General features: G+C 30.3%; 5 protein-coding genes across 5 annotated transcripts; 2 read left to right on the top strand and 3 right to left on the bottom strand.

Moving 5' to 3' along the window:
* The first annotated feature begins 15 nt into the window (after positions 1 to 15).
* On the top strand, positions 16 to 2,652 carry Rab2 (RAS oncogene family member Rab2). The gene is made up of 4 exons (XM_075824709.1): positions 16 to 344; positions 1,215 to 1,442; positions 1,507 to 1,863; positions 1,921 to 2,652. Exons 2-4 carry the CDS (start codon positions 1,257 to 1,259, stop codon positions 2,014 to 2,016), a joined length of 639 nt encoding a protein of 212 aa, XP_075680824.1. The 5' UTR covers positions 16 to 344; positions 1,215 to 1,256; the 3' UTR covers positions 2,017 to 2,652.
* Afg3l2 (AFG3 like matrix AAA peptidase subunit 2) lies at positions 2,559 to 5,143 on the bottom strand. Its single transcript, XM_027347785.2, has 4 exons — positions 4,460 to 5,143; positions 4,231 to 4,401; positions 2,926 to 4,171; positions 2,559 to 2,859 (listed from the first exon to the last, which is right to left on the bottom strand). The coding sequence occupies exons 1-4, from the start codon at positions 5,080 to 5,082 to the stop codon at positions 2,650 to 2,652; spliced, it is 2,250 nt and encodes a 749-aa protein (XP_027203586.2). The 5' UTR covers positions 5,083 to 5,143; the 3' UTR covers positions 2,559 to 2,649.
* Positions 5,144 to 5,205: 62 nt separating this feature from the next.
* l(3)76BDm (trafficking protein particle complex subunit 8 homolog l(3)76BDm) lies at positions 5,206 to 9,034 on the bottom strand. The gene is made up of 4 exons (XM_027347783.2): positions 8,601 to 9,034; positions 8,180 to 8,535; positions 7,606 to 8,126; positions 5,206 to 7,535 (listed from the first exon to the last, which is right to left on the bottom strand). Exons 1-4 carry the CDS (start codon positions 8,818 to 8,820, stop codon positions 5,396 to 5,398), a joined length of 3,237 nt encoding a protein of 1,078 aa, XP_027203584.1. The 5' UTR covers positions 8,821 to 9,034; the 3' UTR covers positions 5,206 to 5,395.
* Positions 9,035 to 9,151: 117 nt separating this feature from the next.
* Cyt-c1 (Cytochrome c1) lies at positions 9,152 to 10,635 on the top strand. The gene is made up of 5 exons (XM_027347798.2): positions 9,152 to 9,430; positions 9,489 to 9,682; positions 9,743 to 9,869; positions 9,923 to 10,342; positions 10,417 to 10,635. The coding sequence occupies exons 1-5, from the start codon at positions 9,350 to 9,352 to the stop codon at positions 10,543 to 10,545; spliced, it is 951 nt and encodes a 316-aa protein (XP_027203599.1). The 5' UTR covers positions 9,152 to 9,349; the 3' UTR covers positions 10,546 to 10,635.
* On the bottom strand, positions 9,331 to 16,423 carry ebo (exportin ellipsoid body open). The gene is made up of 3 exons (XM_027347782.2): positions 14,405 to 16,423; positions 11,148 to 14,324; positions 9,331 to 11,083 (listed from the first exon to the last, which is right to left on the bottom strand). The coding sequence occupies exons 1-2, from the start codon at positions 15,303 to 15,305 to the stop codon at positions 11,170 to 11,172; spliced, it is 4,056 nt and encodes a 1,351-aa protein (XP_027203583.2). The 5' UTR covers positions 15,306 to 16,423; the 3' UTR covers positions 9,331 to 11,083; positions 11,148 to 11,169.
* Positions 16,424 to 16,464: the final 41 nt, after the last annotated feature.

Here is a 16,464-nt window from a genome sequence, read left to right as displayed (position 1 = left end):
AAAAATAGAAAAGAAAATCAACAAACGACAGCAACAACCTAACTTTGAATTCAATTCAATATATTTTTGCAACACATTTTGTTTTGTTTTTTTAGTACCAATTAGCATCAACAAATAACGACGACGACGACGACGACTGCAAATACTCAATTGGATTGACAAAAAAAAAAAAATAAATAAATATAATTTGTGGCGTATTTCGATAAGTGATTTTTTTTTGTTGTTGAAAAACTTCAATTTCATTTTATCAATCATTCTACGAATTAATTAAAAATATTTTCAAAGTTATTCAAAAAAATAAATCAAATTAGTTTTAAATATAAATTATTCAAATTACGAATTTGGTAAGTTAAATTAAATTCTTGATTTAAGATTGTGATTCATCAATCATCATCATCAACTATGCATTTCGAATGCATTTTTTTCACTATTTGCTTTTCCCCCATTAATCATGTATCCAACATTAGTGTGTCAGAAAAATTTATTAGTGAAACAAAATAGATAACTGATGAGTAAAACAGTTGTTTAGTTAACCATAAATGAATTTGAATAAATGTCATCGCTAAATGGATTCGGCGCATCTTGTTTTGAATATTTCCAAAAATTAAATCTAAATGTAATATAAACACTTTATGATCCAAATCGTTTAGCTTTTTTACTTTTAATAATCAAGTATTTTATTGACTAATTAATTGATGAAGAATAAGATTCCAAGTTGAATGCTTCGATTCACTTGGTTTTGTGATTCGAAACAACAATAATAATCAAGATATTATTCCATATGGCAGTAATTTGGGAAATCTTTGTTTTTTGTTTGTTTGTTTGTTTGTTTTCTTTCGCTCACTTGCTATTTATCCAGATAATAGAATCCTAATTCAAGTTGTGAAATTTATTTCATACGAACAACAATTCATTCATATCGTTATTTACTATAGTAGTTTTACAACAGGAAAAAAATAGATACCAACAGGATATATAGGGATTCTATATAGTTTTGAATTGATTTTGTGCTCGAATTTACGTTTTACATCATCTTTTTTCCTATTATTGCTAACGTTAATTTATGTTTTGGCCAACACGATATTTCTTGTTTATTTTTCTGCCTTTTGTGAAAAAAAAATCATTCATTCGAATTGATTTTGATACTTGTAGCCTTTTGTGCTGAATATTTTTTGAATTTTATTTTGTTCTTTTTTCATTTTTAAATTATTCAGGCAATATTTGATCGATTTTGTTTTTTAAAGTGAAAAACAAAAATGTCGTATGCTTATTTATTCAAATATATTATTATCGGTGATACTGGTGTCGGTAAATCATGTCTATTGTTACAATTTACCGATAAACGTTTTCAACCGGTTCATGATCTTACGATTGGTGTTGAATTCGGTGCCCGTATGATTACCATTCAAAATAAACAGATTAAATTGCAAATATGGGATACGGTTTGTTTTGAATCTATTTCGTTTATGAATTATCGAATTAATCTTTTTTTAATCTTAATATTAGGCCGGTCAAGAAGCTTTCCGTTCTATAACACGATCTTATTATCGAGGTGCGGCTGGTGCATTGTTGGTCTATGATATTACACGTCGTGAAACATTTAATCATTTGACCACTTGGTTAGAAGATGCACGACAACATTCCAATTCATCAATGGTCATCATGTTGATTGGTAATAAATGTGATTTAGAATCACGCCGTGAAGTTCGTCGCGAAGAAGGAGAAGCATTTGCACGTGAACATGGCCTAATATTTATGGAAACATCAGCAAAAACGGCTGCAAATGTTGAAGAGGCTTTCATCAATACGGCCCAAGAAATTTTCGACAAAATTCAAGAAGGTGTCTTTGATATTAACAATGAGGTTTGTTTAATCCAATTAAAATCCCAAATAATTTTCATAATTTTCATATTGGTTCAGGCAAATGGAATCAAAATTGGACCACAATTATCACCATCAAATCAAAAATCTTCATCTGGTAATCAAGCACTTGGTACTGGTGGTGGATGTTGTTAAGATGTGGAATTAATAGACATTCATCATCATGATCATCAATCCATTTTTTTCAATTTTTAACATCCTATCACAAAAATTCTCGATGAAATAATATGGCAAGCGAAAAACTAACAGAATCTTTTAACTTTTATTTTTATCATCATTTTGGATTGCAAATCAACAATAACCAACCAATATTCTATTCTCTAATCTTTGTCTTTTTTTTTGATGAAAAACAAATTCCGAGACATACAAGATCTAACCAAAAGAAAAAATATTTCAAACTAGTCATTATCAAGAATGAACGTTATTTTATTGATAACAATGATGTTTGTGGTGAAGTGAATGATTTTGTTTAAAAAAAACTATCATACTGGCTATTTCTAATTGTTTACTTATACCATTTTTATTCCTCATTATTGATATTATTTGTCTAAACAATGACACATTCCTTTCAATTTTATTCCTTTAAAACCCCCCTTCATCTCACATATTAATCGATTTAAAATTCAAGTACAAAATTGCCATTACCATCACAAAATAAACCCAAATGAAAAAAAAAATTCGTTTTAAATTTTTGACCTTTAATATCACTCACAAATTACATCTCCATAATATTTGCTCTTTAAAATTAAAAAAAAAAAATATTACAATCTATGATTTTGTTTCTGGTTGTTTTTCTTTTGCTGTTTCCTCTTGATTCCAATCCTGCAGGCCTTTTGGCAAAGTTGTATCTTCTTCAAGACTGCCTGTTCCTTCGACGAAATCTTCATATGTAGATTTTTCTTTGAATGGACGTTTACCCAAAAGTTCAATCATATCTTCACGATCAAGAATTTCTTTTTCAAGCAAACGTTTTGCTACCTGTTGTTATTTGCAATGAATTGATTAATTATACAAACTATTAATGAACATGAATTTTGAACTAACCTTTTCTACGTTAGATTTATGTTGTGTTAATAAATCGATTGTACGTTGATATGCTTTGCTGACTAAATCTCTAACTTCTTGATCGATCATCTGAGCAGTTTCTTCGCTATATGGCTTATCAATGACTAATTCACCTTTGTCAGGCATATCGAATGAAAGATTTCCGACTTTTTCGCTCATACCAAGTTGGACGATTTGTGAATAGGCAATTTTCGTTACTTTTTGCAGATCATCTTGGGCACCCGATGTGATACGATTGAAAAATATCTGCTCTGAAGCTCTTCCACCTAATGTCATACACATTCGATCCAATAATTGTTCTTTTGTATAAAGATATTGCTCTTTCGGCAAATATTGAGCATAACCCAATCCCATGCCACGAGGTATGATGGATACTTTGAGTAATGGATCAGCATGTTCCAAAAACCAACCACAAACAGCATGGCCAGCTTCATGATAGGCGACGGTTTTTTTCTCTTCTGGTTGCAATACTTTTGTTTTCTTTTCCAATCCAGCCACCACACGTTCAATTGCGGCTTCAAAATTTTTGAATGTAATAGATTGACTCAGATCACGAGCTGCTATTAAAGCAGCTTCATTGCATACATTAGCAATATCGGCACCAGTGAATCCAGGTGTCAATGCAGCTAATTTACGAGCAATTTCCGATTTATCCAGATCAGTTTTCAATGGTTTTAGATGAACTTTGAAAATTGAAGCTCGACCTTTGATATCTGGTGGTGGAACAAATATTTGTCGATCAAAACGACCAGGCCTTAGCAATGCTTTATCAAGGATATCTACACGATTAGTAGCGGCTAACACAACAACGTTTGAAGCCGTATTGAAACCATCCATTTCGACTAATAATTGATTTAATGTGTTTTCCTGTTCACTATGACCACCTATACTACGGCCACCACGTTTACGTCCAACAGCATCGATTTCATCAATAAATAAAATGCATGGAGCATTTTTACGTGCCATTGCAAACATATCTCGAACACGTGAAGGACCAACACCAACAAACATTTCTAGAAACTCGGAACCAGATACAGTGATGAAAGGCACTTTAGCTTCACCGGCTGTTGCTTTGGCCAACAAAGTTTTGCCAGTACCAGGTGGTCCAGTTAGAAGTGCGCCTTTTGGAATTTTAGCACCTAATTCGGTGTATCGTGATGGATTTTTAAGAAAATTAACAAATTCCATTATTTCCAATTTAGCCTCTTCACAACCAGCCACATCTCTATAAATAAAAATGAATTACATAAACTTTTGTAGCCAAACAATTTCTGAACAATTTACTTGAATTTTACAGGAATATCTTTCGGATTTATCAATTTGGCAGTCGATTCACCCATACCGAAAATTCCGCCACCTTTTCGCGCACCACCCATTACATTACTGGCTCTACGCATTGACCATAATATTAGACCGATGATCAAAGCTGTGGGCAAAAACGAAATAACATGGGAACTGGATTTGTTTGATGATATTTATTAATTCGATTTTGAAAGATAAAAGACAATCATACCTATCGATTTCGTTTTTATAAACAACAGGCGTAAAATTGGCAGGTTCAATATTCATTTCGAGTTGAATATTCTCTAAATTTCGTTCAAATGTTTCGACACTGCCAATATTGAACCAAAGTGTAGTATTGGATGAAACAGGTGCTCCAGGCATAAATTTCACTCGGACCCATTTTTTATTAACAACTTCAAGTTTTTCCACCATTCCCCCTCGAAGATATTGATTGATGAATTCTTTCCAAGTAATTTCATGATATCGGATTTTGAAAAATGAATAACCCATCAACAATGTGAAAGTAGCGGCGAAACCAATCAATGACCACATGTTTGTATCGGTTGGACTCGGTCCACTTGATCCACCGCCACCACCACCGGGTCGAGTACCAAATGAAAATTTAAATTCTATTTCTTTCGGTTTCTCTGCTCCAGATTGCTGTTGTTGAGTCTTCGGTTGTTGTTGTTTTTGTGATTGTTGAGGTTTTTGTTTAGGAAAAAATTTACCGAATCCATCGGGTGCTTTTTGCTGTTGATCGTTCAATAGTCGGAAATCTCTGATCAAACGATAATAAAAATTTCGAAATAAACGTAGCTGTTTACCTCTTAAATTTATTACGAATGAAAGCATTTTTAGGTTAAGAGGATTTGATCTTCTTTTACAACCGAATCATGTGTCTGCTGGCTAAAGCAGAATCGTTTTTTAAACAAAACTATTTCCACATAACAAGTAAAATAAATGTCATTTTTGAAATTTAATTTTTTATCAAATGTATTTTGTTTCTGGAACTAATCATTTTTTTAAATAAAAAAAAATCCGCTTATATCAATAATTCTCAAGTTAAATTATAAAAAAAGACTAATTTCAATATAATAATTATAATTGTGACAATAAAAAAATTAAAGGCCAAAAATTGATAAAATCGACAACAAAACATGCAATTTTAAACTTGTATTGACAATGATGATAAAATCAGATTGATTTTACCATGACGATTATTTTCCTGTATATTATTGCCATAAAGTACCCATTGTATGGATGATTTTTGTATTAGAAGATGAGCGCTTAAATTGATCGGAATAAGTACACAATTCGAATCAGAATGATTTAACGGCATGATTGATGAATTCTCATCACCAACAGTAACATCATAGATGGCTAAAGATTCTGTCTGACTAAGATTATGCAATGTAATCACTTGATCAAATAGAAACATTTCGATTTCAATACAAGGTATAACTTCGAAATATAATTCTCGAATAACGGTTCGATTACGACCATCCGGTGATTGATAGCTGAGTTTAAAATAGACAATATGTTCATTAATGTTTGGCGGTATTTGCATCGATAAGTTCAATGGTTGATTTAAATCTTTGATTATGTAATGAGCTTCGAATCGTTCGTCGTTTGATTCATTCAAATTCCATTCATAAAAATCTTTTGTATTCGTACTCAATTGTATCAAATTCAATTCATTATGAGAAACATTCGTTTCGAATGTAATACCAAACGTTAATATTTCTGATCCATATACTTTTTTAGGAATATTGATTCGATTAGTGGTTAAAAGCTTTTCAATTGGACATTCCCTAATACCAAATTGAAGTTCATTAAAGTGAACGTTGAACATGATCAATGGTAACCCATGTATCGACACAAATGCCAATAAGTTTTGTGTTTTTTGTTTGAAAAGATTCTTGAAATTTAATCCATCTATTTGATAACTGAGACCAATAAATGAGAATTCAGATTCGAAATTTGCGATAAATTTCAGATCAAGCAGATTTTTTTCATTTGGTCTAATAGTTATTGGTTCGATGTGAACAACCGGTGTTATATGGTCTGGTTTATCTGGTATAAGTGAAATGTTTGATATGACCAATTCGAATGGAACAATAATGATTAATTGAATGTGCACTTCTTCCCCGACAAAACAAGTGGTTCGAATCAATTTCCGTGGTACCAACGGACTTTTTTCACCCAATTGTATCGAATCAGGTGATTTGAATTCAATCCGATCAATGTATGGAATATCTAAAACGTATAGATTAGATGATTGCACTTGTTGCAACTGTTGAACAGTATCATTGGAATCGATTGGCCAATTATTGGACATTTTTTTCAATTCACGTAAAAATTCATTGAAAAAAAGTTGTTTGTGTGAAAATTTCCTCAAAATTTCCAATCCTTTTTGATAATATTCGGCTTGTTTACGAAAATTGTTTGTCGATGCTATGGATAAAAATAATCGAGCAACAGTTAGATTAACGTGATCGGATGCCGCTTCCCAATTGGGATAATTATAACGACGATAACAAAACAAGGCAAAATGTTTCAAACCACAGCGATTATAACGATGACCAGCCAATATATAGTGGAATGCTGCTTTACGATATCGACAACCTAATGTACTGACACGATCATCGGTGAAAGATTTTTCGATTGCATTCAATAATATTTGACTTGTTGATGATCGTTTCAAAGATAATTTTGGTGACACAGATAAATAACATTTGGATGCTTGTTCAAGAAATAAAGCAGAACGAAGATCAGAATCATCACCGGTCATTCGAATGTAAAGATTGGCCGCATCATCATAACGATGTAATTGGCATAATAGTTCGGATGCCAAAATGGTTGCTCGAGTAGCTAGATTTACCGTACGACAAAGATCAAGATATGTTGTAATCGCCTGTTCCATATGATTGTGTTGATATTTATGAAGGAAATATGAAGAAATCGCGCTCATTTCCGAAGCACCTGCATAATATATCCATGCTGATTCGGATTGAAAATCTTTTCTAGCACCATAATAAAGACTGTGAGCCATTTCATAGATATTAAATATCATACAAATATCGGCCAATTTTCTTTGTTGCATTTCTTGAGCATCAGGAATATAAATAACACCGGAACTTCCTAGCGATTTTGACAGGCCAACAGTCGATGAAGACATATTACTTAGCAATGATTTTGTAGCGCTGAATAAACTTTTGCGAAAACCTCGACGTAGAGCGATTAGTTCACCTAGAATTTTGATTTGCCGTTCAGCCCATGGAACAAGAAATTTGGATATGAATTCTCTGTTAACGAAAAAAACTATCTGAATCAGACAAAGTAAATTTTCAAAAACAAGAAAAGCATAAAATATACCTAAGCATGAAATCTATAGTTTCTGAAACTGAATCTAATAACTCTTTTAAATGATCATGGATGGACAAATGAGATAGCCAATCATTAATAATATCACGTGATTGTAACGAAGGTGTTGTTGTTGAGCTATTATTTTGTTGTTGATGACTTTGTTGGCGCTGTGATTGAAGTTCTTGATAAAATTTGGAATTCTCGTTATTTGTTTCCGAAACAACACTGAGAGGATCGGTAGGATTTATATCACCCATAATGTTTTCATTAATCACGTCGGGTATTTGATTACCAATTGCATCAGTCGTCGATTTGAATGGATCATCAGGACGGGCATTTGATGATGATACACCATTTACATCGATATAAAAAACAAATGAATTTGGAAAATCAAGCTTTAGATTTTGACACGTTTTAGTGAATTCATCGGCATTCGGTGATAATGGAGAATCAAGTATCTGATCACTCAATACAATAAAATATCGAACAAAATCTGCTTGAATGAAACGAAGTGTAGAATTTTGTTTCACCTGTCAATCAATGAGACAATCAATAAAAGCAAAATTTGATATTTGTTACTGACCGATGAGCAAAGACGTTCAAAAATAACTTTATAATGAGGTAATTCAGTTTTGGTTATCACGAAAAAACATCCACAATTTGTACCGATAAAATCATGTTCGGTTGGTTCTAACGTATCGATGAAGACATTTTTCCACATATCATACCAAGGTGTCTCATTCATAAAATTATTATCACCATTATCATCATCATTTTGTTGCATTAAATATGCATTTGACATGGAAGATATAATATCGGAATGAAGTTTTTTTAGCTGTGTTCCATTCGGACGATTTTTAAATTGATCAATATCAAAAAATCTAAACCGAATCTTATTTAGTGCATAGGCATTATGTCCATTAAGATCACGGATTGTCACTTTTGAAAGGAAAAAAATATATTCTTCAATAATGGAAATTCTTTAAAGAAATAATAAAACTCACAATGAAGATTTGCGATCGATGCGAATTGATTTAAAATCGATGCAAATGTTACATTGTCAAAACAATTTCGTACAAATTGTTTGGCATTATCGGTCAATACAAGTACGATATTACAGGAGAATAATTTTGATACAAGTTCTTCAAATGAAGAATTATTACTTGTATTTGTATGTGTTGAAACCAATGATGAAATGGAATTATTACTATTAACATATTTCATTTTTGTCTATTTTTTAAAAAAAAATTCACAATGCTATTCTTTGGAAATAGAAAATTGGTTATTTATATTTATGAAAATAAAAATAAAGCTAACGATTAAAATCATCAATCATCTGAAGAAAAGTCTGGCCATGATTTTTTATAAAGAAATATTTACTAAATATTAAATTGAATTAAAAAAAATATGCCAGGTGTATGGAATAAAAAAATTATAATCGCAATTGGAATGATGAAAAAAAAAATTATTCCAATCATAATGGCTAAATGAACCCTATGTGTTTGATCAAATTAAAATAGCACACACATATACATCGATGTCAGCTTTTTTCTTTTCTCACACTGTTGTAGAGGACATATGAAAATTGTAGTGTCGTCCACACGGATAAATTTCGGTGTTATAAATTTTATTGAATAAAAATCGGTGATAGTGAGGAAGACATTTTGATCCAGGTGATTTAAAATAATTTATTTTTTGTTAATCAAAATTTTCTGCCATTTATAATTGATAAACGATTCATCAAATTTGATCAATGGCATCCATATTATCGCGTTCATCATCGAAATGTTTGGCCAACATAAAAAACAAATCGATTAATTTGGTCAATCAAAAGGTATTTGTTCCTGTACCTATGATTATTTTAATTGTAATTGATTCTTTGTGATTATAAGAACAATGTCTCCTCCTACACGAATGCCAATAATAAACGAAAAATTCTATTGGCTACGGCCGGTGTATTTGGTGCTGGAACTGTCGGTTTAATCTATAGTCTACATCAATCGGTTAAAGCTATTGATATCTATTGTCATCCACCTGATTATCCGTGGCCACATTATGGTATTTTCAAATCATTTGATCATAAAGCGTAAGCTCTTTTCTTTTTAAAATAAAGCGAATTGAAAAAAAATTAGCTATTTGTTTTCAGAATTCGTCGTGGTTATGAGGTATATAAACAAGTTTGTGCGGCTTGCCATAGCCTTAAATTTGTTCGTTATCGTGAATTGATTGGTGTTTCACATACAGAAGATGAAGCCCGTGCTGAAGCCGAAGAGGTAATCATTATTTTTTTAAATTTTTCAATTATTAAAAATATCCTATAATCAAGATACAAGTACAAGATGGTCCAAATGAACATGGTAAAATGTTCATGCGACCGGGTAAACTATCCGATGCATTTCCATCACCGTATCCGAATGAAGAAGCTGCACGTGCTGCCAATAATGGTGCATATCCACCGGATTTGAGTTATATTGTGCTTGCACGACATGGCTATGAGAATTATATTTTCTCGTTGATAACTGGTTATCAAGAACCACCGGCCGGATTTATTGTCGGTGAAGGACAATATTTTAATCCGTATTTCCCCGGTGGTGCTATTTCAATGGCTCAAGCATTGTATGATGAAGCAGTAGAATATTCAGATGGTACACCACCAACAGCATCACAATTGGCTAAAGATGTGACAACATTTTTAGCATGGTGTGCACAACCCGAACATGATAAACGTAAAAAATTATTAATTGACGTAAGTTATCTTTGAAAAAATCAATACTTTTTCATTTTACAACAAAAAAAAAATTTTCAAAATATTTTCGACAGTCTTTGCTTGTATTGGGCGTGATCGGTGCTGCACTATGGTATTGGAAACGACATTTAGGTTCAACGATTAAATCGCGTAAAATTCTTTTCCGTCAACCGCTGTCATCATCATCGAAACCCAAAAATTAGATTACACAAATAAATTAGCTGGAAAAAATGATTTGCATTGGAAAAACAAACAACAATTCTTAATAATTCTAATAAAATTTTTTCAAATGATGTAAGATGATTTTAGCGCATAATGATGGGCGAGAAAAAAAATTTATAAATAAAAATAATTATTCAAAAAAAGTTTAATTTTTCATAAATTTTTAACAAATCATTACGAGTCAATAAAAAAAACGATTCGTACATCTGTTGTTTTTCATTCATAAATAATAATTTGTACGACAGAAAAAAAAATATGAACAGGAATATATAAAATTTGAATGAATCTACCAAATATGATTCAATCAAAATTGAACAAAAAAAAATTGATCACAATTTCTGAGAAAGATTCATGCAAAATATGTAAATTGTAAAATGGTCGAATGCAGCATTTGTAAGAGTGAGAAAGAAAAAGTTTTTTAAAAATAAGATGAAAGAATTTTATAGAAATTACAGAAAAAAAAATATCATTTAAAAAAAAATGTCTCCACAATTACAATGATGATCAAACACATCCAAACTATAAATTAAAAAAGAAAAATTGATTAATTTAATTGCTTACAGAAAATCAATAGAATACATACCCCCCTTTTAAAACATAAAATATTAATTATTGCACTTGTAAAAGAAACGAACATTACATAATAATTGATTTAATTTTGAACTAAATGTTGGAAAATCAATCTGTATTTGTTGTTGATGTGTCAGATGATGATGCTGTTGTTGCTGTTCTATTTTAAAATTTGTCATCAATTCTAATCGCTGTTGATCATTCAAACGTGATAGATTTGATAAAAATTTAGGCATAAATGATTCATAAAATTGTATAAAATCAACTTGAGCCATATGAAATATAATGGTAAATAGTGATTCTTGTAAAAGATCCAATGAATGATCATTTAATGTTTGCATAAATAAATATAGAAATCGTTCCCAGAATTTTTCACGAAAATTTAAACGTTCATATAGTTTTAATTTTTGATTCATTGATTCTAATGAATCAACATTTTGTCGAAATAAATGTATATTTTCTGGCTGTAAAAATGATTCGCCAATAATTTCCATTATCGAATCAAAATGTCTTTGCTGTTGACTATCATGATAATTATCGTTTGATGATTTAATCGGTGATGTTGTTGTTGTTGGCACAGTACATAGTTGCTGTTGTTGTTGTTGTATTGAATTAAGTCGTTGTGGAAAAAAATAACGGCAGTTATTGAGCAAAAGCTCATACAAAAAACGATAATAAACTTTTAACATTTTATGATATATATCATAATGAAATCCGGTTGAATTTTTAAAATAAATTGTCATTGGTGATTTTGAATTAATCATAGTTGTTTGAATTCGAATCACAGCAAAATCAATAATATCCGGTAATATTGTTCGGATAAATGAATTCAACGATGGTTGTCCAATGACAAGAATTAATAATTTTAAAAATTTAATTATCACCCTTAAACCAGGCCATGTTTCACTATTATTTGTGTTTGAATTCGTTTGAGATAAATTTGTATCTCTAGAAATCGGTGTCATAAAATTATGACGATTTATAATCTGCAACAATGTCTGTATAGTTCTTTCGACAAAATCCGTATGAATACGTGATAATAAAACTTTAAATACGACAATGAATAATGCAAGGATATGTTTAGTTATTTGACAACCGATAATGGTCGAATTTAATAGTTGATTATGTGCCAACAGCTGTATGAATGCTTCTAATGATGAATTTAAACTGATTAATAACATTTGTTTACTTTTCAAGGGAGATTCTGAATGTGATTTTATCACTTGTTTTAATATGTACAATGATCGACAATAAACATTTGGACATTTGGATGTTTCATCAATACTTTTATCTTGAATTGTTGTAACAATGATACGATTCGAATCATCAAGATCAATATTGTTGAATAAATGCAAAAAATTTCCAATAAACATATTAAAACATATGGAACGACGTTCCCAATTTTGTTCTTCATTCGATAGTTGAAACCATGGTAAAATCAAGAAATTCGAAATTGATTGTGAAATTAAAATTTTATCAACAAGCGGTGGCATTGATTCACATTTTCCTTTGTCCGAAACGTTTAATTGAAGCAGATTGGATTGAAAATTTTGATCAAAAAGTCGTTGTACAGATTGTAAGTTGAATACAAACGATGGTCGAACATTTGCTGAAAATGTATTCAATGTCAATGCTGCACTATGAAACATTTTCTTTTTTGCATCCGAACATTTTGAAATTCGCGCCAATTGTAAATCACTGTTGGCTGTAATTGAATGTTGATGATCGATTAATGATTGAGAACAATTATTTGTATCACAGATAATCGAACAACAAGTATTGATTATGATGGTTATATGATCAATTGCTTGAGCTAATTGAATCGAATGTTTATCACTGGCACAGCAAACTTGTTGATACCATACGATATAAGCTTTAAACGTAGCAATAATTTGTGCTTTAAGCAAAAGAAATTCGCTTAACAATGGATTCGTTGTTGTGGTTTGTCCATGAAGATCATCATCGAATTTATGTATTTCAATAAAATGTAAAATCTCACAAAGTTTATCAAATTTCATTTTAGTACGAATAAAATATTTTTCAAATTGTATGTCGATAAAAAAATTTGCAAAACGTGAAAACATCTGAAGTGTAATGATAAAATCTTCTAAATGTAATTTTAATTGTTCGATTGGAATATGATTATGATTATTTGTAGGTGATGAACAATATGATTTTCCATTCACCATCATCATCGATGATGATGATGATGATGATGATGATAGAGGTTTATTATTGTTGTTTACTAAGAATTCAAGACCATAATATAGATTCTGTAATTTTTCATTATAATAATTATCAATATAACTGATTGTTTCTTCTGGATAAATATCAGCTATTTTAGCCACAATTTCAATCGATCGATAAAAATAATTTTGCAATTCTGTACGACTATCATCTTCAAGTGTTTGATCATCTAAATGTTTAAGATAATCATGATTACAACTATATTGTATGGAACGTAAAATAAACAACAAAAACGATAATATAGGTTCTTTGATTGATTCGAATTTTTCATCCATTATTGATCTTTTATCTTTATGATGTTTATTACCAGTTATTTGATTAATATAATTTTCAAGATAATCAAAATAAACTGACCATGTATCCAATAACATTAGATAACATTCATATGAATGGCACATTTTTGTAGTGAATTCAAATAATAATTGAAGAAAATCTTTTGTTGGAAATGATATAAATTTTTCAAAACGACCCAAATGATTACTGATAAATAATTTTAAAAAATCAATAAATTTTTTCAAATAATCTTCATCAATTTCATCGAATCTTGTTTCACCATCATTCGGTGATTTTAACGATGATGAAACAATTAATTGTAAAATTATAAATGTATTATGAAATACATTGTAAATGAATTCGTTTGCTTCCGAATCAAATGTTGATACTTTTGATATTAATTCATTAATACAGTTCATCGAGATCAGGCCTAATTTTGATGAATTATATGATGGATTTATTGAACCAAATGTTGCCAAAACATAAAGAGCCGATAATAATGTAGAATTGATTGATTGAAAATAGCTTACAGGCATAAAATCAATAATTTGTGATAGACAAACAAAAATCTGTGATGTAAGATGAACAAATTCTTGGTCCATTTCAGGTATGGAATGTAATAATCCTTTTTTTAGACTCATTTGAAAGACATTACCTAATGTATCGTTGGCTGTGAAAAAAAACAGAATTGAAATTAAAAAAATTAAGTTTTTTTTTGTTTGTTTGTATGTTTGAAATAATGACACTTACATTTGGTGATGTGTGAAAGAATATTCGGTGGACTACCGGCATTACTTCGGCTACTATTACTACTACTATTACTATTCTGATTATGTATCGATGTTGGTGATGGTGGTGGTGTAGCCGAATAATAATTAACATGTTTGGAAATAATTGATTCTAACAATAATGTTAATGCTTGCAACATGTTTGGTAATTGTGATTGCAAAATTCTGACCAATTCAATTGTGCCAGTAAAATGATTATGATGATAGGATTTATTTGATGATAATTCTTCAACAGCTGTTCCAAGTAGATTTAATCCCAATAAAATTAATGTAGCCGAATGTAATATATTCTGTCCAGGATCAGGTGTTAATAATTCAAGAATGTTTGACATAAAATCCGGATATTGATAAGGCCAATCATAACGGGCAATTGTGACTAATATTTTACAAAATTTATTACGAATTGCCGGTGTAATATTAGCATGATTTTCAAACAAATGTTTCCATAATGAACTACGAAATGATTGACGAATATCTGTTGATAATGTATGCCATCGTTGATTAATAAATGATTCGATAACGGTAAGGCAAAACATTTTTGTATATTCATTTGATGTATGTTCAAAATAAACAAATGATAATTGCCATGAATTTGGTGTGTTGGAAAATTCTGCTAATGATTGTTCAATTTGTCGTTTACGTTCATTACAGGTAATTGGTAGAAAAAATTCACTAATTAAACTTTCTAAACGTAACAATGATTCTCTATCAATATTTTGAAATGATTGAACAACAGGACAAGAATTATTATTTTTGATGATAAAATTATCACTAAATTGATGAGATGTTGGTTGCTGTTGTCCATTGATCAACAGCAAAGATTTATTATTATTTACTTCGGCCATGATTGAATTTGCATGCATGTGTGTGTTTGAAAAAGTCAAATAAAATATATCGAATGGATGTGTGTGTGAACAACAACAAACAAAAAAATTTAAATCAAAATTTTGTTATTGAGAATCATAATGGCCAGAAAAATCTGGATCAACAAGAATTCGAGATTCGAAACAAAAAAAAATGAGAACTGAGAATTCTGTAATCTTTGATCATGATTAGATTGTTAATTTAGTTGAAACAATAAAATAAAATTAGAAAAAATTTAATCGAATGAATTTGTTGTTGTTGTTGTTCGTTTCCATTGAAAGGAAATACGTTTGATGATAATTGTTTCAATTCGATTTAATATTATTGTATCACTGCTATATTGAATGAATGTGTTAATGACAAAATATAGTAGTTTTGTTTTGTTTTTTTGGGTTGTGCCACCATTCGAAATGGTGATGATGTAAAAAAGAAAAAAAAATTTAGTTGAAAAAGAGAAACAAAAAAATTATGATCAACCAAATACAAACATCAAGGATAATTTGTCTTTGTAAATTATCTTTTTTTTTCGTGGCTATTGACGTTTTTTTTTCTTCTTTTACTTTTCTGTTCATACACACGAAGATAGATTTTACAAAAAAAAATACAAAGGTCTTTGTTCGATATTCTTCAAAGAATCTTGTAAATGCAGAAGAAGAAGAAGAAGAAGAATAAAATCTGATTGTTGAATGGGAAATGATTTTTTCTTTTGAATAAATTTGGCCCAAATTCTAGCATTTGGGTGTGTTTTGCAGGTTTTAGTGTCTGAATTGATGTCCATAGGATCCACTTTTTCAATGAATCATGATGATGATTGAATGAATGAATGAATGAAAATGTGAGTGGAACATTAAAATGTCCAAAATTATTTTATACAGTCACATATTGGATATAGCGTTTTTGTCGTCTTGTTGCAATATCTCAAGGATCAAATACACTGAGTGGATATAACTGATTTGAGTATGTGTGTGTGTGTGTTTTGCAGACGCGTTTCTCAATCCATTTTTTTTGTTTTCAACATTATTCTTTTTCCTCATCCTCCTCCTCCTTTTTTCGTGGATACATTTCTTCTGTGTGTGAGATACAATGTTATATTACAGTGAACCGCTACTTTACTTAGTTAAAAGGCAAACAGATGATAGTAGCAAATTATTCGCCATT

This window comes from Dermatophagoides pteronyssinus, unplaced genomic scaffold, assembly GCF_027571235.1.
Source record: "Dermatophagoides pteronyssinus isolate colony J.1.1.1.1 unplaced genomic scaffold, Derpt_VIB-CSIC_2022.12 sq0002, whole genome shotgun sequence".
Taxonomy (NCBI): Eukaryota; Metazoa; Arthropoda; class Arachnida; order Sarcoptiformes; family Pyroglyphidae; genus Dermatophagoides; species Dermatophagoides pteronyssinus.
This window is presented reverse-complemented; position numbering and strand designations above follow the sequence as displayed.